The 25,347-nt window shown below is 49.5% G+C and overlaps 1 protein-coding gene across 1 annotated transcript in view; it reads right to left on the reverse strand.

Annotated features, from left to right (window-relative positions):
- The window catches only part of CACNA2D4 (calcium voltage-gated channel auxiliary subunit alpha2delta 4), a 121,603-nt gene extending 97,031 nt beyond the window's left edge, over nucleotides 1-24,572 (reverse strand). The window contains exons 1-10 of the mRNA XM_048299970.1: nucleotides 24,320-24,572; nucleotides 19,449-19,530; nucleotides 13,628-13,744; nucleotides 12,084-12,143; nucleotides 10,333-10,495; nucleotides 8,540-8,671; nucleotides 7,523-7,583; nucleotides 6,936-7,086; nucleotides 5,308-5,382; nucleotides 4,353-4,442 (exon numbers count right to left, since the gene is read on the reverse strand). Coding sequence (XP_048155927.1) covers nucleotides 4,353-4,442; nucleotides 5,308-5,382; nucleotides 6,936-7,086; nucleotides 7,523-7,583; nucleotides 8,540-8,671; nucleotides 10,333-10,495; nucleotides 12,084-12,143; nucleotides 13,628-13,744; nucleotides 19,449-19,530; nucleotides 24,320-24,426 — 1,038 coding nt within the window. The 5' untranslated portion in view covers nucleotides 24,427-24,572. The remainder of the gene's footprint in view (nucleotides 1-4,352; nucleotides 4,443-5,307; nucleotides 5,383-6,935; nucleotides 7,087-7,522; nucleotides 7,584-8,539; nucleotides 8,672-10,332; nucleotides 10,496-12,083; nucleotides 12,144-13,627; nucleotides 13,745-19,448; nucleotides 19,531-24,319) is intronic.
- Nucleotides 24,573-25,347: the final 775 nt, after the last annotated feature.

Consider the following 25,347-nt stretch of genomic DNA (forward strand, 5'->3'; position numbering starts at 1 on the left):
ATTTAGAAAACAAACGAACAAGAGGTAATCCCTGGTTTTTAGGTCCTTTGTGACTGGCTGCAGCTGTAGCAAACGATCTGACAGCACTCACATCAAGCTCTGAGCATAATTCCCTGCTCTGACTGCAGTCTCAGGAGCGTGAACGAAGGGGAGGTGAGGAATAGCATGTCCACAGAAGAGATGTCTGAAGGAATGCAGGCTAGAGCCGGGTCTGTGAAGGAGGCACAGGGCTGTGTGTTCTCCTATATAACTTCAGTCACGTTGCCAGGACTAACAGGCATGATCTCATTAATTCAGGGTCACAGTCTCTTGTACTCCCTTGTTTGCTCATTGCCTCTTACTCTGCAGTTACAGGCTGGCACAGAGCTCCTAGTGAAGCAAGAGGAACCATCAGCATCGCTCAGAGATGCGCGGGCACGCGTGCTGATTATGTGCACATCTGACCAGGGCACTGAGCAGCCCCTCTCCATCTCCTCATGCCCCATTATTATGCAGACCTGCCTCTGGAATGGCCTCCAGAACTACTGAAAATTCAAACTTGGTGCAAAGCGTCTCATGGGGAGAAAAATCAGCAGTAGTCAAGAAAACAAAGCCAGTGAAGAAGAAACAAGAAAGGGCATTAAGCAAAATAGTAGGAACTGGTAAACAGGAAAGTCTGAGCTTTGCATACCCTGAAAAATATGCTGTAGAATCCAGGTCCATAAAAACGTGACTGGAATCAAGAAACAATTTATAAGTGTTCAGAGAAGAAGCAAGAAAGGGAGTAAAAATAATATGATGCCAGATGATAAAAAACAGAGGGAAATGGTCAGGCAGAGATGCTTTAGAGCCTCCATACTTTATCATCAAAAGGACAATATTGTAGTGCCTGAGTACCCACTGAAGTAATAAGAAACAAAGAAAAGAATGAATGAATTACAGGCAGGGTCACAAAGTGGTAGGGTTAAAGAAAAAACTAATCGAAAGCATTTGAATAATCTGTGCTCAGCATGAAGGGAAAGAATTACAGAAGGTGTAGCTGAACTACTTGCCTCATGGGCTGAGACCTGACTGGGACTATACAAGATCCCAAAGGATGAAGAGGGAATCAATAGGAAACACAGAAAATAGATGGATAAATTGTCCTTAACCATCTAGCATGCTACTAGAAAAATTAGTAACACATGCATCTTGTGAGTGTGTAAATGAAGTGCTTCCCCACACAAGTGGGACATAAGAGGCCACAAACCTTTGTTTACTTAAATTAGCACACAGCTTCATCCTTTTTACAGCCCCAATTTGCTCGAGTTAGGCAGAATTTTATGTCTCGCTGAAATCCAGTCTGTTACCAGTTTCATCATCCTTTTTTCACCTACAGTTGTTTTGAAATGACCCACTCAGTTAACCTCAACTCTTACATGATTTCTGAGATTGGCAGAGAGTCCAGGCATGATTAGACCTTGGTGATAAGAGGAAACATCATTCCAAGGTGGCCTTGGAAAGCAGAACTTGGCTTTTCTTTTCCTCCACAGCATGGGAAAAGCAACAGCTTTCAAAACACTTGTTCTGAGTGTATCCTGAGAAAGGAGAACACGTGCACATGGGAAAGGAGAGGCAGTAGCTCAAACGCAGAAGAGGAGGGTGGATACTGCCTGGGGAGGGATGCTGCAGAGACACATCAGCTGGATAGGAATTAACAATGTGACAGTGCCTGAAAAAAAACAGAGCTGTTGTCTTACGTCGTGTTAAGAGGACGAGGGTGTGTAAAACAGGGAAGGCAATTATTCTGCTCTGCTTAGCTCTTGATAGCTCTCAGCTGCAGCACTCACAAGCTGTTGGGAGCATGGTGTTTCAGGGGAGGCAGCCTGGAAGCGGAGCAGGGCCAGAACAAAGGGGTATAAATCCTGCAGGAAAAAGGGGAGAGAACAAGACGGGCCAAGCTTGTTGAAACAAGGAAGAGAAGATAGCAGCCAGAGAGATTAAAACTTAATGAATAAGAAAAGACCTCAAAAGATAGCACTTGACACCTGAGAATGTTGAAGCACTTTGTAAAGGTGTGCTTAAGAACATGGTTCCCTGGAATGCATATTTTATTGAAACCACTTTGTGGCTAAACTGAAATGGAGTTCAAGTGGTTTACTGAGCATGGCAGAGAGGGACAGGGGGCTCTGGCTAACTGTTCTCCTGAAACTGGTCTGCAAATTGTGTCGTGGATTAAAACATGCCCTGTCTCCCCCAGAGGATAATGGAGGAAAACAAAGACAGTGAGGGATTTGTGCTCTTCTGCAACCCCTCTTTGCTCGAGTAGTTCTCTGCTGGGCTATTAATTCTGTGAGCAATTGGACTGAGGAAAATTACCAGGGAAATTTTGCAGCCACTTTCATTACAGATATTATGACTGGTTGTCTGTTGTAATCAGCAAAGCCTGTTTCATCAGTGCGGTGTCACAATTTTCATTCTCTTGCGTGTGCTCCCATGGACAATAACAGGAGAGCCAGCGAGGAACAGCAGAGAATGGGAATTTTGTCTGATGAGAAGGAGGTGGTCAATTCCACCAAAGTTCCCCTTTCTCCTGCCTGCATGACTGCAGCAGCACAGATTTGTTTCAGGGCACACTGAGGAAAACCCTTTTCCTTTGCTATTACTGATACAGGTGGTCTAAGAACCTTGAGGAGAAGATTTCAGAGAGCCCTTAAACCACATGAGCACTTGGCAGGTGGCACCCTTTCACCTTCAGCTGTGGTACTTGCAGAGCCTGAGGTGCTCCAGCTCCTGCTATCAAGGCACTCTGTAGATAAGCCTTATCAGGGAATCCAACAGTCTGAGGAAGGCTGCCACAGGACAACAGGAATGAGTCCACACTTCCATGCCTACGTACGTGCAGCCTCTGGAGCTGCCATGCGTGCACAGAGACAATGTCTGTGTCTTCTGAATGCCACCAGAAATCCTGGCATGAAGATGCAAAGTGACTTGCAAGAGGTTCTGCAGGTCTCCTGCTGCACGTGCAGCTGTCCCACAACTGGCTGGCAGCACAGCTCCCAGCTGAGGGTGGCCTTGGACTGAGGTCCTGTTGCACTGAAGGGCACACAATCACAGCCCGTGCTGCAGCGAATGGCACACAGCAGGACAGCTGGAGTCTGGGGAAGGAAAGCTGTCTGGAAGAGATATGGAGCCCTGCTTCACACATTTCTTTGATAAAGGTACTGTTTGTGAACCACTGCTCTTTGGTGTAAGCCATTTCCAAGGCACAGGAAAGCACAACACCTTTCCTCACCTGCAGGTGCTCAAACACCAGAGCCAGACAGATCCAAGGTGATAGCAAAAGGCACGAGGGAAGCAGTACTTCACCTTGTGAGTGAATAACAGCAGAAGGTTTTATCACCACTGGGTGCTGCACTGCCCAAGAGCGATCTCAGAGCTGTTTTGAGCTCATTAAGCAAGAGAGGATCAACAAGAATCAAGATAAGCAATGACTACTAGAACTGTTGACTGCATTTTTTAACACTAAATAGAGAGAAAAAAAATAAATTCTTTACCCACCAAGGAGTTTCTTCTCTATTACTGCAGTGGAGTCACCTTAGTCCACTGGGGTGCATGGGCAACACTCTCTCCCTGGAGGTATTTTTGGTTCAGAGGACATTTTGTCTCAGCTTTTAAGGTCCCTTCCAACCCAAGCCTTTCTATGATTCTATGATCCACTGGCATCTTTAGGCCAGCCCCACTATGGACAGTGCCATGAGGGGACGGGGGTGTTCAGCTGGTTCTTGCTCCTTTTTCTTGTTACCATTCCTTAAGAAACAGAATTAAATTGTATGTTTACCTCCAGGCTACTGAATTTCTCATTCACATGAGGCAATGAATCATTTATGGTTCTTATCAGAGGGCATGATCAGAGTGATTAATTCTTCTGTACCTGTGATTTCTTCCCCAAGCACTGGTACTCAGCAAAGTGACATTGAAATAAATCTGAAGAATAATCTTTCATGTCTTCATCATCTTCTACTGCTCACTAATAATATTACTTACAGCCAGAACTGTGGCCCTCAGCTGATCAGTTATATTTTGTTGCCACCATCTGTAAAGGTGCCTGGGCAATGCCCAGTTATAGAGCTCATTACAAAAACTCAAGAGGCCCCAGCCTTGCTGGCTCCTGATCCTCCCTGGGCAGGGACTGGTGGCTGTGGACATCATGCACAAACCACCATTTCCCCTAAGATGGGTGAGCCCTGCACACTGCTCGTCACAAATTTGGGATCCGTGAGATTAGCTCATGCCCGCTCCCCGCTGCAGCGCCCTGAGGGATGTGCTGGCACTGGCTGCAGGGGTGGGCAGGGACACTCGTGCCCCACACAAGCATCAGCACCAACTCTTACCTCTCTCAGGATTTTGAAGGACTCTGTCAAAGCCTTGCTCACAGTCCCCACTCCTTTCGCCTGCAGTTCCTCCACCAGCTGCTTGAAGTGCTGCCAAGAAGAGAGGGAAAAAACCAGGAATGAGTTGCAGGCAGGGTGTTCCCTGTGACCAGGGGAGGAAAGGGTAGCCTGGAAAAGGTTGTGCCCATGCAGCTACAGCAGGACTGCATTTCTCAGTCTCTGGACCAACAATCCATGTAAGATCATGGAAAGGGCAGAACTACTGGAAATCTGACCTTCCCTTATCTGCCTCTTCAGGAAAAAAAAAACCATCCTGTGCACCCAAAAGCAACAGGAGAGGAAAAAAGAAAAAATCTGAATGCTTGTCTATGACTTAAGAGGCATTGATCTGCTTAAAGGAAACCCTCTCTGCAAGATAGTGTCTAGGAGGTTTGGGAATCCTTTGGGAAACACTGCAGAAGACTTCATCCTCCAGAGTCATACTCTGAGACCCAGGGCTAAGCTGGGAAAGAAATCTGGTTGTTGAAGGCATGAAAGGATGTATTAATACAAACTAAAAAAATTGAAAGAAAAGGAAAAAAAAAACAGAGAGAGAAGCTAAAACTACCAGTCAGCCCAGAGGGTGGTGGAGCACCTGGACACAGGCTGGCCACCTCAGGGCTGCTGAACCCTGCTGGATCAGAGCACCAAAAGCCCTCCTCAGTGGGGACACAGAGAAGCCTTTGCTGCTGCTCACCCCACCAGCTGACCCCGTGTTGCAGCAGCTTGGTGTAAGCCAAGGTGAGCCACGGAGCCAGCACACACCTCTGAACTGGTGCTGGCTTCTGAAGGGCAAACCCTGCTGGGAGAGGGCTGTTCCTTGTCCCTGGAGCTCCATCTCACAGCATCTTAACCCCGTGCTCTGCTTACATGAAGAGAGCTACCTGAGTTCCATCGAGAGGGGCCCAGCACTCACCTCTCTGTTATCTCTGTCTGCTTGGACCAGGATACCCTTAAAACAGGGTTCAATAAAATGAACATAATCATTGTACTGCAAAGAGAAAGCAAAAAGAAAGGGGTTGTCATGGGAGAAAATTCACAAAATGGGCTCGTGTCCTAGGTGGATGTTGAGAAAACAGCATGGAGAATTATACCATTTGATACCTATTTCCCTTAAAATTGTTTATAGTGATCACAGCAAATCAGGATTTTGAAGAATCTTCTGTTTGTTTAAATAACACATTAATTCTTGCGTTTCGCTGAGTTCTAGCATATCTACACATACAAAGTTCCTTTTTTTCCCCCCCCCCCTCACACCATAAAGTTTTTATCCACACTCTATGGACTTGTATGCCTGGCCTTGCTTCTAGCACTTTTTGCACTTAGTTTTGACTTCTGGAGATTTTGTGAGTCCCCAGCCACCAGCTGAACCTTGCAACCTGAAGTCTGAAGCCTCTGGTGCACAGCCGAACAATAACAAACCAGGTTAGCACACACCCACTGAACTGGGATACTTAGGGGAGTGGATGATTCTAGGCTGTTAAATGTGAGGTGAAGCTTGGCAATGCCCCTGTGAACCTTTTCCTGCAAGGTTCAGCAGAGTGCAGTTCCTAAGAGGCCACTGATGCTCAGCTGATCAATGGGAGCTTAGGTCAGGCTATAATGTCTCTGAGCCAGTGGGTTCTTGGTGTGAGTGCAGTAAAGGAATATATATATATAAACCAGGGTATTTCTGGGGCTGTTTTTGAAGAACAGATGATATTTCAAACTCCTTAATGACTCCCCCCTCCATTTTTCTGCCAACACTGTTCACTCTTCCATCTGTCCAGTCATATAAAGACAGAATTGTTGCCACTGGAGTTTCTAATTAGCTAGCATAAGAAGCTATCAACAGAAAGTAGAATTTATATCTCAGTGGCTGTGCCCTGGCACGCTAGCATAGAAAGAAGCCTGGGGAAAGAGATGGTGTTTCAATTAGCTTTGAAAATTAGAAGGTGAGGAGCCTTTAACATGGCACCAGTCTTGGCATGAATCATGGAAAGAAGTTTTGCTTTCTGTGGTCAGTGGAGCTGGTTCTCTGCAGGTAACCAGCCCATCCTCACCCTGCCACGGCTTAAAAAGGAAGAGTGTAACCCTGAGCCTTCATGACCAAGCTCAATGCAGGCCCAGCTGATGGACTCAGAACCATATGGGCAGCCTGGCAGGATGCTAGAGCACAAGAAGGCATAGAGTGGTACTTTTCTAGCCTGGAAGTGTTATCCCGAGGATCATACTGCTGCTGCTGGACCCAAACATAGTGTTATGGCAAGCTGGGTGAATTTATTAGCTCAGGTCCTTGCTAGCTCAGGTGTCTCTCTACAGCCCTTTGTTATCTGTTGCAGTCACATCCCTAAGCAAGCAAAAAGATGCAGCCAACATCCTCTGTGGAGGAGGGATGAAGTGACCTGGCAGCCACCCTGCTGACCACACAAAGCTGGCTTGCCAAGGGTAATTTGGGTTAATCCCCCACCCAGCACAGGTGCTGCTGTAGGTAGGTCACTGTGATTTGCTGAGGGGATGAGGCTCAAGGGAGACAGCTCAGCACTGCAGTGGAGACAGACATACTGCAATGATGTTGACAAAGTCGTTTTCTCCCAGAGTATCCAAAATGGTGACAATGGTGTGCTTGGCAATGGTCATCCTCAGGCCCTTCATGCTGCCACTGACATCCACAATGATGACAATGTCCTTGGGAGAGGTGGCTGCTTGGATGTACCTGCACAAAAAAGAACACAGGGAAGCAGGGTGATCAGCCAGGGAGGAGGAATGCTGGACATGCCACCGTCACACTGTGCCAGCCACGGCACCACATGCACCGTGACCACAGCTACCCAGCAGCATCAGGCTGCCCCAGCACCTCGCTTCCCACAGACTGAGTAAACACACCACACTTCTGAAGGCTGAATATCCCCTTCTCCCAGTCACAGAAGGGTAATTTCCATGTGGCACACGAGATGCCACAGGGGAAGCTGTTGCTGGCAGCTGGCAAAGCTTCCTAACCTGCTGTTACCTTTGTTTATGTGCCCCCCCACCTCCGGCAGGAGTGTCACAGGACACCAATTATTGATCAGCAACTCACCAAGGCATCACCTTGGAGAAGAGGGAGAGAGGAAGGATGACAGGTGCTTCAGCCAAGGCTCTCCAAAACTTACCAGCCACGGTTCCTGCAGTCAAAGGAGATGACTCCGTTCTCATCTGGTAACCACTTTATTCCTGAAGAGAGCAGCAAGAGGAGCAGTCAAAATACACACAGGCAGGCAGGCATGCCTCTGCTCCTGCTCTGCTGCTGTTCCCTGCTGAGCCCTGGCTACCCCAGGGAGCACACGAGTCTGGCCAGCCATAGCAGTGGCCATTCTGCAGAAATACAAGCAGAGCTGCTCGGTCTCTGGCAGTTTTGAGTAAACTGCTTATTAAGTTTCCATTTAAAAAATGTACCTAGGCATAGTCTGTTCAAATTTGGGAAGCAATTGCGTGTACTTTGGACTTTTTGTCACTTTGATGTAGTTCTCAACAACAGATGTTTTTTCTCCCAGAGGGTGGTTGAGAGCATAAAAAAAGCAGCAGGGGCAGGGATGCATCCCAGATTCCCTGCTACAGGCTCTGTTCACAGCCCTCTCTGCTTCCCCCTTCCCCAGCACATGCCAGGTCACAGAACACAGGCATGCAGCCACCTGACCAAGTGGCCACTGGGCCAAGCTGCAGCTGCAGAATCTCGTGGGTTCCTCCAAGCACTGGACCTCCCTCCTGTGCCATGAGCTAATGTGCCACTCACAGCTGGTGAGTGGATAACCAGGCAGGCTGGCCACTGCATCTGCCACCTGTGTTCTCAGAGAGGCTTTGGCCACCACTCAAACCCACAGAGGAGCCTGAGGCATAGCCCTGCTGTGGTGTTTTGGGAGCTTTTTGGGGGACCCCTGCCAGCAGACTCCTCTGGGGTTGTGTGGGCAACGTGCCTGAGGGGCTGGTTCTAATGGGAGAAAGTGGTTTATGCCTCCTGGATCCTACTCCTTCGGCCTTATCAGCCCATGCAGGAGTATTTTGCTCACTGCATCCTGCCCCTCTTGGGGCTGTGCTGCCCCAGACTTCCCAGATTGCACTCTTCTGTGGCACAGACCCTGTCCTGCAAAGCTGTCGTGTTGCACTGAAAGAGCAAAGCCAATCTCTTTTACCTGGGTAGAGCCTGAAGAATCCAGTGGAGCTGCCAAAGTACTGCCAGGTCAGTGTGGGATCCCTTTCAAAGTTGTCCACAAAAATAGGATTCAGGGCTTCTGACATGTAAACTCCATTAAGGATGTCAGGGTCTGTGGGGAAGAAAGGGTGTAAAAGAAGGGAGGACATCTGCCACCCCGACAGAGGAGAAGGATGGGAACAAAGGCAGCTCCAGGAGGAATGCAACCTTATCCAAAGCTTTTACATTGCTACATCCTGTTCCCTGCCCATTCAAGGGAATCCTGGAGGCCACGCCAGACCACCACTGGCCACTGCAGGTGATCTCAGCTTGGTCAGACACCATTAACCCCATTTCTCCTTCCAGCCTTGGCTGCCCTTGAGCACTGCATCTGGTTGGAATAATGCTCTCAGAGACTCAGGGAGGCCATCACGGTGCTGAGCACAGCTGGCACACCCTACAGGCAGTGCTCAGCTGCTGCCAGACAGGGGACATGTGGCTCTTGAGAAGCAGCTGCCTGATGCATCACTGACAGCCTTTCTACAAAGACTGTCTACATCTATGCTAGGTGTAATCACCTAGGACACAGGAGCCCTAGGATTCACACAGTTGCACTCTCTCTCCTCTTTTCCTCCTCAAATCTGTCTTTTCTTCTTTGCCTGCCATTTCTTTGACAAAGCCTGGGCTGTCCTACCATGCCCCCATCTCCTCAGAATCAATAGGAAGTTGCAGATTCCAAGAACTCCGAGGAGGCAGCCTATATTTGGTGTCTGTGTTGACTCACTGCCTCAGGAGACCAAAGAGCAGCAGCAGTAGGAACAGGGAGTCATGAGAAACTGGTCATTGTCAGATTAACTGTGTTTGTGTTGAAAAGAGTAGAGCTTTGACCTACCACTTCCTCTTTAGTCACTTTACTAAAGGCAGTTTTGGTCAAAAGGAGGGAAAAACTGGATTGTGACTCCCCAGGGATGAGGCCAAAGTAAGTCCTGCAGGAAGGAAGAGCTAGAAATGCTGTGGAGAGCCAGGGTTGCTGCTGTTTGCCAGAGGGGGAGTGAGCACTGGGGGACACTGCTCCCTGGAGGATCCGTGGGCATGGAAGCAGCCCTCCTCCTTCACACCTCCTGCTCATCCTGCAGCCACAGCCAGAGGAGCTGGTTGGTTCATGGCGAGGTGTAGAGGCAAGAAATCTGCTGGCTGGGCAGTGCCTCTCTGCTGGCTGGCATTCGACCACCTCTCTCCATACTCTGCTGCGGGCAGCAGTCTGCTTGGTACAGTTCTGCTGCTCCTACCCACAGCCAGCTCTGCTGGTGGCTCTGTTGTGAGCAAGATTGTAGGGTCTGGGGCTGCCAGACCACGTGGAACTGATTTAAAATCATGGGGGAAAGAGAACTCCCTCTATTGTGTCTCTAAATAACAGCAGTTGTGAGCACAGTCACCAATGAGATTCTTGACAACTAAAGGCCTTGACAGAGCCAGCCCTTCATCCAGTGTGACAATTGCCAATAAAGTCTCTCCACAGTTTGTCTCACAGCATCTTTGGTTGGGTAGAGGGCCTGCAGGAGAATACTATGCCCACCATAAGAGGTTTTCCAAGAGCAGATAGTACCTAAGCCCTGCCACAGTGACAGTACAGCACAGACTGACTGTCCCTTGGTCAGCACCTTTCCAACCCTGCCTTTTTTTTTTCCCCCCCCTCTGTCAGGTACTGTTTTTCTATCCCCATCCTTGCTTCCAGTATTAATGCTGATAATTTGCACACCGACCTCCCAGCAGTGAGAGAGTAGAGGCCATTACCTTTGTTGTAGACATTGGTGGGGAGCTGGATATCGCTGTAGGTTGTGTTCACCAGCAGGTTATTGAAATGCTCATTTGGCTCCAGAATGAATTCATCCCCAAGCTCCACGTAATTGTCATTTTCATCCTTATTGTTAATCAGGAGAGAGTTGTAGTAATCAAACTGTTGATGAAGGCAATGGAAGAGAGAAAGAAAGAGGGAACAGGACAGACTATTACCAGCACTGCTGGGAAAAGCACTCTTTAAAACAAAGAGGGGACATACGGAGAATCAGGGGGCTTCAAAGAGGATCAAAATGAGCAGCAAACAAGCTGTTACCAACTGGAAGTGTCAGGCTGCCCAAACGATGGTTTCTGGCCAGTTTCTTGTTGTCGTGTGCCCGTATGACCAAAAGCACTGTCAATGCCAGGAGCAGAAGAGCCACTTAGGCACAGAGGGGCAGGGTGGCAGACTGCTGCGGCCCCTCAGAGCTATTTCAGGGATTAGCTGGAGAGCTGAAGTGCCTCACTGGGTCTGGCTCCCAGGTTTAGCACAGGACACAGCAATGCCAACCTCACCTGCCCTGTCCCTGCAGCTGTCACTTACCGAGTTAACTCCTGCTGTACATCCAGCCAGGATTATCCCCTCATCCTGTCACTGCAAGGAGCAGGCACTCATCAAGAGCAAAGGATCAAGCAGAAGGTGCTCAAAGACAACGCAGTGTGCCCCCTGCGAAGGTCACTGGAGATTTACCACCTACAGCCACTTTAGTACATTCAGGGCATTCTTTGTCCTTGGGTAACCTGCGTTTTTAAGATGTTTTGCTGACTTTATCTGAGCCAGAGGTTATGTAAGGATTCATGTTCAAGCACTTACAGCACTCAGAGGGTGCAAATGGAGTGTGCAAATACAGAGTCATGTACCTCAACTCACCCATGACCCTCACTGTGAATGCAGCTGACCCAACTAGCGTGACTAATGGGATTCTTTTACAAAAAGGAAAAAAAAAAGGCAAGATGAAATTAGTAACTAGCTTGATTTCAAGGAGTGTTTTCATTCCCAGCCTTTCCCAGCACTGAGACATGTACTTGCATGGGTAGCCTGTCCATCTGCTAAGCTGTCTGTGCTTGTGCTGTGGACAGAGGGCTTCCTTCCACAGCCTTTTCACTCCAGCTCCCTTCACCAGCAATAATCCCATAGCTTGGCCACAACAAACAGTTATTAACAGAAAGCCAATTATCCAACTTGCTTGGGCAGCACCAAACTTTCACCTTAAGGGAAGTCCTGATGAGTGGGTGTCTGTCTGGTACAGAAAAGATGATGGGAGCTGTTAAGAAAGATGGTGAGAAACTCAGTTCATTTGGATTAACGGATTGCTGTGGGTATTTGTAACAGCATCCTCCTCATTGTTCATTCACACTCAATTTTTAGCTCATTTTCCAGTCAAGTAACCCACAAAGTGCCAGCTAATTTGCTCTAAAACGTCGCCTAACGACAGTGCTGGCTGTGCAGTGAAAGTAATGCCAATAATATCATGCAGCCCAATGTCTTCCCAAATCCTTCCCCTCCCAGGGCCAAAGAAACTAATCTTCTCGGTGTTTCTGTGTTTGGGATCTGCCAAGGATGTCTCTTACTCGCAGTAGTCTCTAGACAAGCTGAGTGTCCTGAGGAGAAGGCGATTCCTGACCTGCCCAGGAGCCTGCGGGGGTGGGCTCCTGGCTCTGCCCGTTCTCTGTGTGCCACGTTTTGTCACTGACCAGGACAAACTCACCTCCAGCGAGGAGTTGTACTCGTGGTTCAGATCTGCATCTTCTGCTGCTTCCACCAACCTCTAAAGCAAGCACACAGAAAGGAAGGTGAGCGGGTGCTGGGGCAGAGCCCTCCAGAAGTTCTTCCAGCTGCATCAGCGACTGCCTCCTTCCCCACAACCACGTCTTGGGTTACAAGCTTCCCTCTTTCCCTCCTTTCCTGCTGACCTGTCGTTCTGTGCTGCACTTTTACAGCTTGGAAGGTATACTATTTGCAGCTATTTATTGCCAAGTGTATTCACACCTACTTACTCCGGAGTCCCTACTAAACCCCTGAGCAATTTTAGGTATCACAGGACATATACAAACAGAAACAGGTCCATTTACAGGAACAACAGACAGATTTAATTTCATTTTCCACAAACCCTTCCAAAAAGCCATGGGAAAGGCATTTCAGCCCCAGCTTGATGTCAGTATCTCATCAAAGGAAAAGGCCTTGTGGGAGTCTCAGTCTGGTATTGTTACTGAGACAAAGACCATGACTGGATTTCGTAAAGGGCTCAGCCATGCTGTGGCCATTTATAAGCTCTTACCATTTATGGAAGGCAATAAAATCAGCCAGTTTTCTCCAGTATGATGCTTCAGGGCACTAATTCTCAATTGGTACAGACTGGGAAGAGATCCAACAGAACACGTATGTGTTTTCAGGGTTGCACAATCAGCAACAGTCTCAGCAAAACTACATTTTGCTCCTTCACAAAGGATAAGGCAATCCAAACCCTGGAAAAGCCTGGCTAAGAATTTCATGCTATGGGCCAAAGCTCTGGGACTAAATATGCCCACATTTCACTTGGAGACTCAAATGATGTGTTTCTGGATGACTTTTCCACATTAGAAACCTTAAACAGTCGAGGCTCTGTGACTACAGAAATATGCTTTTCATAGTAGGTAAACACACGGGAATATGATAAATCCTTAGATGCAGGAAGTAAGAGGGGCCAGGACGATTGCCTGCTCTGATCTCCCGCACAGCAACAGCTACAGACCTCTTGCCACCTCCTCCACACTTCCCCGTGTACACAGCTGGAAACCCAAGCACCTTCCTTGCAGCTTGTGTTCAGGAGGTGCAGAAATTCCCCTTGAGCCACACACACAGCTGAAACAAGCGCCTAGTCTTCAGCGGCCAGAGCACATTAGAGAAGGATGAACTCAGTTTTTCGCTTCTGAGAGGTTTTTCTTCCCCCCCTCCTTTAAACAGCTTGTCTCCTCAAAGAGTGTTCATTCCCTCATATTTATTCCTAGACTTTGTTTTTATCTTGTTTTCTAATTTGAGCACAGGGAGAAGCCAGCATCCCCTTGTCTGAACGCCCACACCCTCCCACCAGTGTCTGCTTAAAGCTCAGAGCGAGCAGCCAGCTGCACCAGCAGGCTCTTGCTTGGGCAGGGAAGTCCTCACACAACCCCTGCACCCACACACTCCTGGTGCAGGCAGGAGGCCTGTGCCTGCTGCTCCAGGGCTGACAGGACATGAATTCCCTCCCAAAGCCCCAAGCCCCAGTGGTCATACCTCAACAGCTTCGACCTTCCTGCGGAGCATGCTCTCCATCTGATCTGAGAACTTCTTCACCAGCTCCAAGCCATCCACCTCCTTGATTTTCAGAGTTGGCTCCACATCTTTGTACTTCTACCCAAGGGAAAGAAGAAAATCCTGCTGAGCAGGAGGCTCTTAAGGAGAGGGACAAATCTATTATTGCTAGTTGGGTATTGTCTTTGGTGAGGGAGGGTGTGTTGAAACAACTCCTTTGATTTTATCACCTTCTTCCATCTTTGCCTTTCCCCCTTTTCCAGCCTGTAATTCAGGGTGTGCAGATCAGTGGCTGTAACTCAAAGCACTTTGACCAAGTAAAAACAACTGGCCCACTCGAGAGCTTGTGGCTGTTGAAAGCAGCAATGCACCTGCAGCAATTAGTGACTACAAATTAGAGAGAGAAGCAGGAGGCCAGGTTTTAAAAACCCAAACCATGCACTGTGATGACATCTGTAATAGCATTGTACACATCATGCCCCTCCAGTTTGCTTAAGGCAGAGGGAGGAGCAAGGGAGTGGAGCTATGTGCTGTCATTGCACCTCTTCCTGTGTCACATGTGCTCTGGGGCACTGGTGGGGAGATGTCCTGGCAGTGTCCCTGCTGTCCTGCCCCAGTGCCACCACCTCTGTGAGGGAACTTGCCAGATCTCCAGCAAGAAGGGCCTGCTTATGTGGGAGCCTGCCAAGGAAAGCTGAGACAGAGTTATGATGCTACTTTTATTGGGCACCCAGGAACGTAAGCTAGGCCAAGCAATTCCCAGAAACTAGGAGCTATGAGCATGGCTACTTGGTGCTGCCTCCACAGGGAGAGATGCTGTAACAAGGAGGATCTAGATCTCACAGCTTTAGAGATAACCAGTTTATTCTCACCATGTTTCATATAACCTAGGAATTAAAAAAAACCCAAGAGCATATCTAAACTGTGTAACCATAATCTGCCCTGGACTGGATACAGTGGCCTTTATTTCTCCTTTCCAAAAAAAAAACCCCACAGCTAACAGAGATAGCCAGAAAGAAAGAGTAATAAAACCCACAAAAGGACACAGGATGATTAACTTATTTCGGAAAAGACAGAGCCTTATCTCCTGAGCTGTGTGGAAACACAAAGGCAACCAACTGCAATTCCCTGGTCCCTCATCATCAGTTTTGTCTGCAGTGTGTACAGCCCCCCTCCATCTTCACGTTGTGTTAGCATCACAGCAGCAATCTCAGCCAGGGCTGGGCTTCTTGTGCTGGGAAAAAAACAAGGTGGTGAAAAGGGCAAGGAGACGCCAGGGGCTCTGGTGGCACTTTTGAATTAGAGGGGAGCAGCGGGGAAAGGACTTTGAATGCCCTTAGGGTGAGCCAGTGGAGCCCCTTTCGTTCAAGAAGCTCCCTGACCATCCGGGAGGGTGGCTGAGCACGGGCAGAGGAAAAAACGCTGAGGAGGTCAGACAGAAATAGCAGCAGCATCCAGCCTGCAGCAGGCACGGCAGGGAGGCTGCTCGCTCTGCCTGGCACCATTAACAGCGAGGGCTTTACTGGATTAAAAACGCCAGGCCTCGCATCCCCTCCGCTGGGGCTGGGGAGCCGGGACACGCAGGCGGGGAAGCAGCAGGAGGAGAGGAGGGGTTGAGCAGGAAGGCTGGGGTAACCACGCTGCCAAAAGAGGAACGTGCAGCCACAACCCCCACCGAGGTCCCTGGCTGGTGGTGAGACCGCAGCACGGCCCAGCTGGTGTCTGTCCCATTTAGCTCCATGCCACGGGGCCGCCGGGAGAGAGGCGATCTCTGCCAGGCTGGGCTCTAACCAGGCCCTGCTCGGGGCAGGAGGGGAATCTCTCCTGGGAACACTAGCAAAGGGGGGCAAGCGTGCACCTCACAGAGTGACCTGCCCCCGGTTGCCTTGGGTCACAGCTGCAATTAAAAGCAGCAGGGCTTCCCCCCCCCCTCCATTAATTTTTTTTTTAATGTGCTTTTGACATACTCACAAGCAGATGTTACTGGGGTGAAAGTAATCATGAGAAATCACAAGCAGTCTGACACATCTCAGCCCTGAGCTCTAGCCAGAGATGGGAAAAAACCCCAAAACCAAACCCCAACACAAAACACCATAAAAAACCCCCAACAACTTTCTGCAAAGTTTCATTTCCCTAAGGAATACACCAGGTTTGAGCTGAAATCCTATTTGAGCTTTTTTCCTACACATGAACCAGCAAACCACTACATGCCTGTATTCCTGCCACTGAAACCTCTGGCTATTGATGACTATTCATCCAAGATTTCCCAATGGTGGGCAATGGAGTTGTGATTCCAACACTGACACCAGACACCATGGCTGAAAGTCAGCTCAGGTGCTTGTAGTTGGCCAAGATTATCCTGTACAACCTGTGCTTAGGGTTCAGGCTATCAGATCATTGTAAAGTACAGAGCAGGGATCAGGCTTGGGAGAACTGGCTGAAAGGATCTGATGTTGAAAAGAGGCCAAAAAGCTCAGCTCTAACAGAAAATCTTTTCTTATGCATCTAACACTTAGCATTCCCTTAAAACAGCAGGAGCAATTCATTAAGATTCCCCTTCTGCAGTGATGGGGGTGGTGATTTAAAAGTAGAATATCCAGAATTCAGTATCCCGAGTTTTATCTGTGAACAGAGATATGTCACCAAATATATATTCTTGTCCCCACCTCCATAAAATTCAGCCTATTGAAGTACATGGTGCTGCATTACTCACTGCTAGTGGAACTAAATTAAGAGTGTGAAAGACATTCCTTTCATCTTCACCCAGGAAAACGTCTTGACTGAACTTCTCAAGTTTGTCTGGTCTTTGCCACATTTTTTGGGCTTTCTAATAACTGCAGGGCAAAGCTCTCTGATGCAGGGTAAAAGCCTGCCCTTGGGGATTCAAGGGATGACTGTTAGTTCACCAGGTCTCTGGGAATGATAAAGCCTGGTGGAAAGTCAACCACCTGGGTTTGCAACATATTAGGGCTCTTCTGGAGGAAACAAACAAAAAGTCCAAAGAAAAGCAAGCAAACTCAAAACCACAAAAGAAAGCTTATGTAAGTAGTTCAAGAGTATTAGGCACAAGGGAGACACGAAATAAGATCCAAACTGAGATAACAGCACCTTCTGTATTTCCTCAAAGACAAAATGCCCGTGGACTTAGACAAGCACTGAGAAAAGAATCACCCGGACCTCCGTGCTGTGCTCCCCACCCTTCTGCTGGGTCACACCCATGCATGCAGAGAAATACTTGATGTGAAAAACAGGTAACAGCCTAAAAAAGAGAAATGTGCCTGGGGCACAGGCAAACCCTCGTGCTTGAGTTCCACACTTTGGCGTGTTTGGCTGCCTGGGCCTAATGCACCCACAGTCTGTGCCAACGAGATGATCTACATGAAGATGTTTGGGGTCTGCCAGGGTGCATGAAAACATTGCCTAATAGTCAAAGATCTGTTGGCATCCACTTGTAGTGCTGGAGGTGCCAGGGATGCAGTGGCAGCCCCCTGGGATGGTCCCTGCTTCGAGATGAGGAACTGGGAGAAGGTGCCCAACCTACCTAAAGAAAAGGAGGCTGAGAGAAGGACTGGAGTGAGGGCTGGCTGGTTTTCCCCGCTTTCCTTATTTCCCAGGGAAATAAGAGGAGATGAAAAGGCTCAAGAAGTGAGGTTGAAAGGTAAACTTGAGCTGCTTAAACTGCTCAAGTTAGGGCAGGGCACGGCACAACACAAATTTAGGAGATGGCTCTTTGCTGGAGTGTTTACAGAGCAAGGCTGGATGAAGCTCATCTGTAGCCCCTGCTCAAAGTGACATTTTCCTCCTGAGTCACAGGTGACATTGTGTCCAGCTCAGGGATCTCCAGAGACTGTGCCCAGGCATCAACACACGCAAGAGCAAAGCAGACACCTTCCCCTTCAAGAACAAAACTGTGTGTGAGGACTGGGCAGGCAAGTGGTATTATTTCATAAGGCTCATCGGGAAAATACAGCTCTGCTTTAATTCTTCTTGACATGAACACTAGATTGGATTTGGTTACATTCAGGCTTCTTTTTCATCTGAAACTGAGCTTTCTTTGCTTCCAATGAATCATACCAATGGCTGATAAAGAGTTGTGAGTTTTTGTTCAAGAACTAGCTGCTGTAACTCTAATTCTTAGTGGCACTATGAGCACCTGCAGGTCTCATTTAATCCCAATCCCAAAGGAATCAAGATCCTAAGAGACAAAACACATGATGCAACACATCCAGAGGGGCAGCACAGCACGGCTGTCTTGGCACTCACAGCAGTACCACACGTGCCATTCCTGGCCTGCATTGACAACTTTCACAGCACTGGTACTTTCAGGCTAACCCCAGTTCCCCTTCCCCAGTCAGTGTCACTGACTCCTGGGCCCCAAGGAACATGAACTCACTGAATCTCTCAGCAGAAGCAGCACAAGCTGTCTGTCAGCCCACACCTACACAGCATCAGAAGGATGCCTAAATATCAAACAACCCAAATCTGCATTGTCCCCCCACCCAGAGCTCCAGCTCTCACCAGAGATGCTCACATGTCCCCTTGCCTCTGGCAGCTATGGCATGGGGACCCCAGGGGACAACAGGCAATGCAGAAGCATCATCAAAACTGCTACAAGGCAAACTTTAGCCTGCATCTACATCCTGCTGCAGCTGCCTCATGGTTAGTGCATGAAGTACCTTTATCAGTGCTGGCAGCCTTTTATTGCATGGTGAATCTTTCCTCCCAAGAGGAGCTGATGATCAGCATAGCCCTTGGTGATGGGTGCTGAAAGCCTGTCTTGGCCAAACCTAGCAAAGTTAGTGCTGCAGGATGTGATCCCTTACTCCAAGCAAAAAGCAGCACTCTGGGGACAGGGAAACAGGGCTCAGCAGCAAGGCAAGGAAAATGATATCCAACTCCTTTGTGCTGCACTAGGATGTGGGTGTAATTGCTAATGTGAGGACAGAACTCAGACCCAGAAGGTGTAAGGGACAACTCATGGCTTGTGTTGAAGGATCAGAGAAAGAGCAAAGAAAAAAGAACTGGATGGCTGCAGAGTGGAGTCTGCACTCCTTTGGATGCAACCAGCAGCCACCAGTCCCCCAGAGCAGCACTCGGGAGGTGCAGGGCAGAGATCCCCAAGGCTGAAAGAGAGCAGCCATTCACCACTGACTTAAGGAAGTTTCTCTACAGCTGCAAAAGGGACCATTTGTTTAAAGCCCCTGGAGCTACAGCCTTGAATGCTGGTAGAGAGTTTACTGCAGTAGTGCCTGTTTGGTGATCAAGCCAAGCAGAGCTCTGCCTCTGGCTTCCAGGGCACCTGCCTGAAGCAGAGTCTTAAGGGCAAAATTCAAAGAATTGATAAACAACTGGCTGAATACAGATGAGAAAGCAAAAAGAAATTAGTGTCAGCTGGAGAGCTGCAGGAGGGGGTGATGGGGTGACAATGAGCAGCTGAGTGATGAGCAGCAGAGGGACTTAGGAAAGGAGGAATGAAGGGTCAGTACAGGGGAGCACGAAGTGATCATCAGAGTGGAAACATGAGGAGTGCTGTTAAAGAGTACTTTTAACAAAAAGTGGTACAATTAAGGTGGTGTGCAGCAGTGGCTGATGAAAGCAGGGAAGGCATTGAATGGATCTCCCTCTCCAGCTAATGCAGAGCTGCCACAGGGCATCTCTCTGTGCTTATGGACACAGAGCTCCGTGATTTTAAAAGGCAGCTGGACACCAGTGCCTCATTCTTTCCTCCACCCTGGGGGGAACCTTGGAAGGCCACATGGGGAGGTGAGATGAAGCAAAGAGAACCCTCACACATTTTGCCTACCTTCTGCAACAGAGGGGAGCCCGAATACTTAGTCACAATGGAGTACAGCTCCCCACCAAAGGCATCTGCCCAGGACTTCACCCTAAAGAAAGGGCAAGAAAAGAAAAATCAACGTTATTAGTGCAAAGTCTGCAAAACTGGTTACTTCTTCGGACAGGCAAAGCTCCATCTTTCTGAGCACAAATCCCCCTATATTTCTCTAAGCCACTCTTCCAACAGTAGCACTGTTCTGTCCCCAGACTCAAGCCAGACAAGCAGCAAGGCAGGAAACAGTGCTGCTCTTGGACATTCTGCCCAGGACACTGGTCAGCAGGGAGAAACACTGAGTTCTGCTGGTCTCAGTCACTGTGCTTCGAGTTGAGTATGTCCCACCTAACTTCAGATGTACAAATTTGGTCTTACAGAGCATCCAAGTTCCTTCTGTTGCTGGCAAAGTGAAATAAATTGCTTTCTGCAGACACCTATCTGTCCTCCCTGACAGGCCCTGGGGTGAAGGGCTAGACACCTAGTGCCAAACCTGCTGAAGAGACATAAGTGTCAGAACTGAAGGAAGGTGTCATGATTCTCCCCTTGGATTCAGCTCCTCCAGCAGAGCAGGCCAGAGACTGATGAGCCAGATGAATCCTCTGCTCTCACTGGTGCTGCTGCTCGATGATGCCACAGCAGACTGTGCCTTGTCATGGTAAGCACCCCTCACACTCGTGCCATCCTGGAAATAATGGATGGCAGCAAGCCCACGTGGAGAACATGCAGATGTCCAGGAGCAGCCTGAACACTGAGCTCTCCAAACCGAAGGAGATGGCTCCCAAAACGGACAGAGCACTTCAGAGAGCTGCTACATGATCCATGTTAGGCAGCTCCACCTATATGGATTCACCTAAGAGAGATTTATTTAATGCAATAAATGGCCTTCTCCACTTACCAGAGTACACCACTTATTCCTGGTGTGTAGAGCCTCACCTACAGCTCCCAGCGGATTTCTTCAAGTCCCAAGCAGGCTTTAACCCCAGGGCCTGATTTCCCAGTGCACTGCACCACAAATAATACACCAACACAGAGATAAGCTCGGGAGCAAAGCCAGCACAGCAATGGTGGAATAATGACAACAGCTCCCTTCAACCCAGGAAAGCCTGCTCAGCCTCCCCTCTCGCACACAGGAACACACAGGCAGCTACAGGAGCACACACAAAGCTGCAGCTCTGCACTACACCTCTCCCCCCTGCTACAAAAAAAGCATGAGACAGTGGGTGCCTTTTTAAATCAATCCTTAATTGGCAATGAGGCATTCATATTTAACCACTGAGTGTGAACTAGCACCAGCTGAAGTCAATTTTTTTTTTTTTTTTTTTTTTGCACTGTGCTCTGCATCTTGTTTTGAGAGCCAGAGCTTTTATCTCATCATTTTGTCCTTAGAGAAAAAGGCATACAGGTATTTTCTAGGAGACCAGGATTTATTGGGCTATATCAGAGTTAGTCTAGCAAGCCTAGAATAAAGGAAGGAACGAGAGACAGGGATCCCATGGGATGCTTTCCTGTTTGTTGTAGTAGTGACTAATGCATCCCCTTAGATATGAGGATCTCTGCATCAACGTTTAACCTGATGCCCATCTGCTGCTGCTGGCTTTTTAAGTTTCATGTATGAGCTGTTTTGTGCTGGTATTATTAACTAATATTCTCCAGTCTCCTTGCCTTTTACTGCAGGATGAGAGAACCTAAACATGAAGGGACAGTAATTTTAGCAGGGATGTTTATTTTTACCCCATTTCCCTCCCCCCACCTCTGTTTTGTGTCATGTGTGTGGCCATGTGTGTGCCCCTACTCCTTCCAGCCCTCATCATTTTTCAGCCCAGCAGGGTGGAAGAGTCTGTGGTGTCATTTCTGATTAGTGGGTGCAGTTGAGCATCTTCTTGAAAGTTCTTGAAACTTCCAGCCACAGCAGAACTTGAATTAAAAAGGGGTTTGTGTCATTTTGGGATGTCTGCTCTGGCTCAGGGACTGGTATTTCTTCTGGTCTCAAAGCAGAGGAGGAACGAGGCACAAAGACAGGGGGACCAAAAAGAGGGCCAGAGAGCGGCAGCTTTGGAGGACTGGTTGGAAAGTTAGGGGGCACAGAGGAACGAGAGGGCACAAAGGCACCAAATCCCTGTGTCACAGGGCTAAAGATTGTGTCATTAAAAATATCTGGTGGCATTTCACAGAAGCTGAAAAGTAGGAAAGTGAAGAGGCAGAAATACACCGGCATTTACATCTTTAAAAGACAATTATTTGCCAGGGAAATTAACAATCTTAGAGTACTGGGAGATTAAGAGCAGCCTGCTGAACTTAAATAGGTTTCCTTAATTTTTTAATAAGTGAGAGAAAAGGTCAGTCTAAGACTCATCAGGTTGAGAGGAATTTCTTCTAAGGTCTCTGGCTCTGTCCAACTCACAGGCAGATGTATAAAGGCAATAGGAACAGCCTATAGAGGCCATACCAGATTGAACTTTGCCTCTCCCACCAGCATTCCCCAGTGGTTCCATTACCCCAAGAAGAAGCCAGCCCCAACTCCTCACCATCCTCACAGCTGCCAGCACTCCTGCCCATGCCATGGCCGGCACACGGCCAGAGCTGTGTCCAGTGGGAAAGAAGAGGTGGTTCGGAAAGAAGAGGTGGTTTGTGTGCTGAACTTGCACCCCAGAAGCATCACTAGGAACTGACTGAGCAGATTTTTGCACTGCTGGAGCTAAAGCTGAGTGAGCTTTGGGATAAGCTGGCGGTGATCCAAGCGCGATGCAGCAAAGCCAGACACGGCACAGGCCGAGCGAGCCGTGTGTCACTTCACCCCGATCGAACCCAGCTGCTGCTTGAAGGACTCTGGTTTTGTGTCCCCAAAATGTCCCCGTGTAACCCAGGAAGCAGATCCATTTTCTGCTCATTTACTCCCTTTGGGCCTCTGGCCAATGTGCTTCTCTACTGAAATTTCACTTCAAAAGGGCGACTTTTGTGTTGTGGTTAAATTCACGAGTGGATTTGAAACAACAGGGATTAATTCAGCCATTGGTCTGGTTTTAGTACCAGAGGAGAAAAGCTCTTTTTCTATTGTTTATTCTTTGTTCTTGTACAGGAATAAGTTCCAAATTGTACAAAGTGACGTAAATATTTTTTTTTCCAGTAGTAAAGGGCTATCACATTATAATGAAACACATCAGAAAAGGATTTGGTCAGAGATTGCCTGCCTCTAATCCCTGCTCTTGTATTCAGTGGCAAGAACAGCAGGAAGGACAGGCTGGCTTCTAAATGCCACGGGCTTCAATGCTGAAAGGTATTCCTTAAATATGCAGTATTTATCCTGGACATGGAAAGTTGATTTGCATGGTTTGAAGTTAGCAGAAGGTGGATTTTATCTTGTGTAACCTCTGTGCCCTTTCTGTGAAACCCCAATCAGAAGCACTTTGCTGGGGAAGGGCTTGGCAGTGCAAGAGTAAAATCGGTAGCAGTTTCCTGAGAGCCCCCTGGATAAGGTCAGTGCAACTCCTGGTCAGATGGGCTGTACTGGTGGCACATCTATAAGGGTGTGATTGGCAATTTTTGAATAAAAAACATTTCCCCAAACGCAGGAAAGGGCTTAAGCTGACTTGATTTTTCAGATGTATCTCCTTCTGAAACCTGCTGGCAGTGTTGTCTCCTCTCCAGACCAAGTCCTGCACCCACAACCCTGGGATACAGCACCCCAGAAGCTGCCCCACAACAACTTTTACCAATCGTGGTGCCGATGTTTTTAATCCTTAAAGGATTTAACTTGTCTAAATCAGCTTACCAAGGTGAAGTTTTATAAACGGGGGTTGCTGAGAGCTGTTGTGCTCCTGGGGGGCTGCCAGGGCTGTGTTGCTGACGGGGAGCTTTCCAGCAGTGACCGTGCTGGAGGAGCCGCTCGTCACACCAACACACGTGGGCGTGGGTGCACTGCAAACCCACATCCCAAAAGCTGCATCAAGACTCCCAGCATGTGCAGTGCATGCACAAACCACGGCTGGGTGTGCTCTGTATTGCAGCTCAGCGCCTCATTCCTTTGCTCCAGAGCTCTGGGAAGGACCATTACGCCTTTGTAGAGAGGTGGAGCAAGAACAAGTGAGAAGTGCTGTGGCCTCTTCCTCTATTTAGCTTCCTCCCATTAACATCCTCTGACGGCCACACACGCGAATAACCACGTCTGTGTGTATTACCCAGGCTCTTTTCAGCCAGTAGAGATCCAGACCAACGCAAGGGACCAGAGCTTCGGGGCTGCAAACCTCGCCCTGCACAATCTGGCTGGGTCTTGTGCGTGGCAAAGAGATACGTCCTCGCTCAAACGCCCCGTGTGCAGCCCCCATGGGCAGAACCTGGCCAGCGCTGGGCATCCCCTGGGTGTTCCCAGCACACTGAAACCCAGCAGTGTCACTGAAACCACTCTGCTCAGCTGGGAGCTGCCAAACTGGGGCCACTCGTGTCCTTCTCCATGGTGGGATCTCCGCAAGTTGCAGCAGCAGCAGCAGCAGCGGGGTTTTACGAGTGTGTCTTTAAACTGGTTTTGCCTTCTGTTGCCCAGTGCATTAAGCAGAGCATTAATAGATGTCAAAGTACTTAACTAAAGCAGATGAGTATCATTGCTACTCTTGAATGCGGAAGAAGAGGTATTGCATTCTAGCCTAGATCTGGGCACCGGGTCTGTGGCTCCCATGTCTGTGTCCTCTGCCAGGAGCCAAGGTACAGAAATGCCACTCCGCTGCAGCGATGTGCCCCTCTGGAGGAGCCTGTCCCCGCCGATGCTGCCACTGCCAGGGCGGCATTCCCACCCGCCTGCCCATGCCCTCGGCACTGCTCGCTCCACGCCAGCCACGGAGAGGAACACTTACGTCTCCAGCGGGATCTTCGTCTGGGCCCTGGCAGAGGGCGGGAGGCAGAGCAGACAGAGCATCATCCACGGGACGGCCCAGGGCCCCATCCTCCGGGCACCAGCCATCAGCAGCGGCTCCGGCCGGCGGCATGCGGGGGCTCCCCGCCGTTCCTGCTGCGCTGGGGGGGCTCCCCCGCGGCCCCCGCCATGGTGCCGGGCTGGGAGCCCTGTTCGTGCGGGGCCGGGCCCCGGGGGCACCGCAGCCGCCTCTGCCCCGGGAGCGCCGCTGCCGCTGCCGCTGCCGGGCGCCGTCGGGGGTGTCCGGCCAGGGCGTGTCCGGCCCGGGGGTGTCCGGCCAGGGGGTGTCCGGCCCGGGGCAGCCGGAGCCGCGGCAGCTGCGGACGGGGTGCGCACCCAGAGGTGCGGAGCGGCTCCGTGCCCCGGAGCGGCCGCGCCAGGACGGAGCTCCGCGCTGGGAGCTGCAGTGGCTGCGTAATCCCCTGCCAGCCCTTAATCCCCTCGCCAAGCAGCAGCAGCCACAGATTTAGGGAAGTGGAGTGGGATAAAATCACCCGGGATTACTCTGATTTCTGAAGACGGGTCTTGGCTTCTCCAGCCGGAGGTCAGGCCGTGCCTGCTTTAAAGGGGTCGCATCCACATCCCCCAAACCCCTTCCTGACCTTTGATCTCTGCCTAGCAGGGCCTCCCCGACCCGCAGGGTGCTGGCGGGTCCCTGCGGCAGGTAGTCCCAGCATTATCTCCTGCCCGAAGGGGATCTGGGGCTGGCACCAGGAGCGTGGGGGCAGTGGTGGAGCCCTGAAGGTACCAGCAGCGGGTTCGTGCTGGTTCACCCCTGCTCGGTGCTGAGGAATGATGAGTCTGGGCAGAGCCTTGGCAGCAGCCAGGGCAGCTCCGAGGCAATTGCCAAGGCAATCTCCTTCCAAGCCGTGTCTGTGGGTCTCACGCTGGCGAGGGGAGAGGAGGGAAAAGGAGCAGTGGAAAGCAAAAGCGGCGTGAAAGAAAGGACTCTGCCAGTTTCAACGGATC

Source organism: Corvus hawaiiensis, chromosome 4, assembly GCF_020740725.1.
Source record: "Corvus hawaiiensis isolate bCorHaw1 chromosome 4, bCorHaw1.pri.cur, whole genome shotgun sequence".
In the NCBI taxonomy this organism is placed as follows: domain Eukaryota; kingdom Metazoa; phylum Chordata; class Aves; order Passeriformes; family Corvidae; genus Corvus; species Corvus hawaiiensis.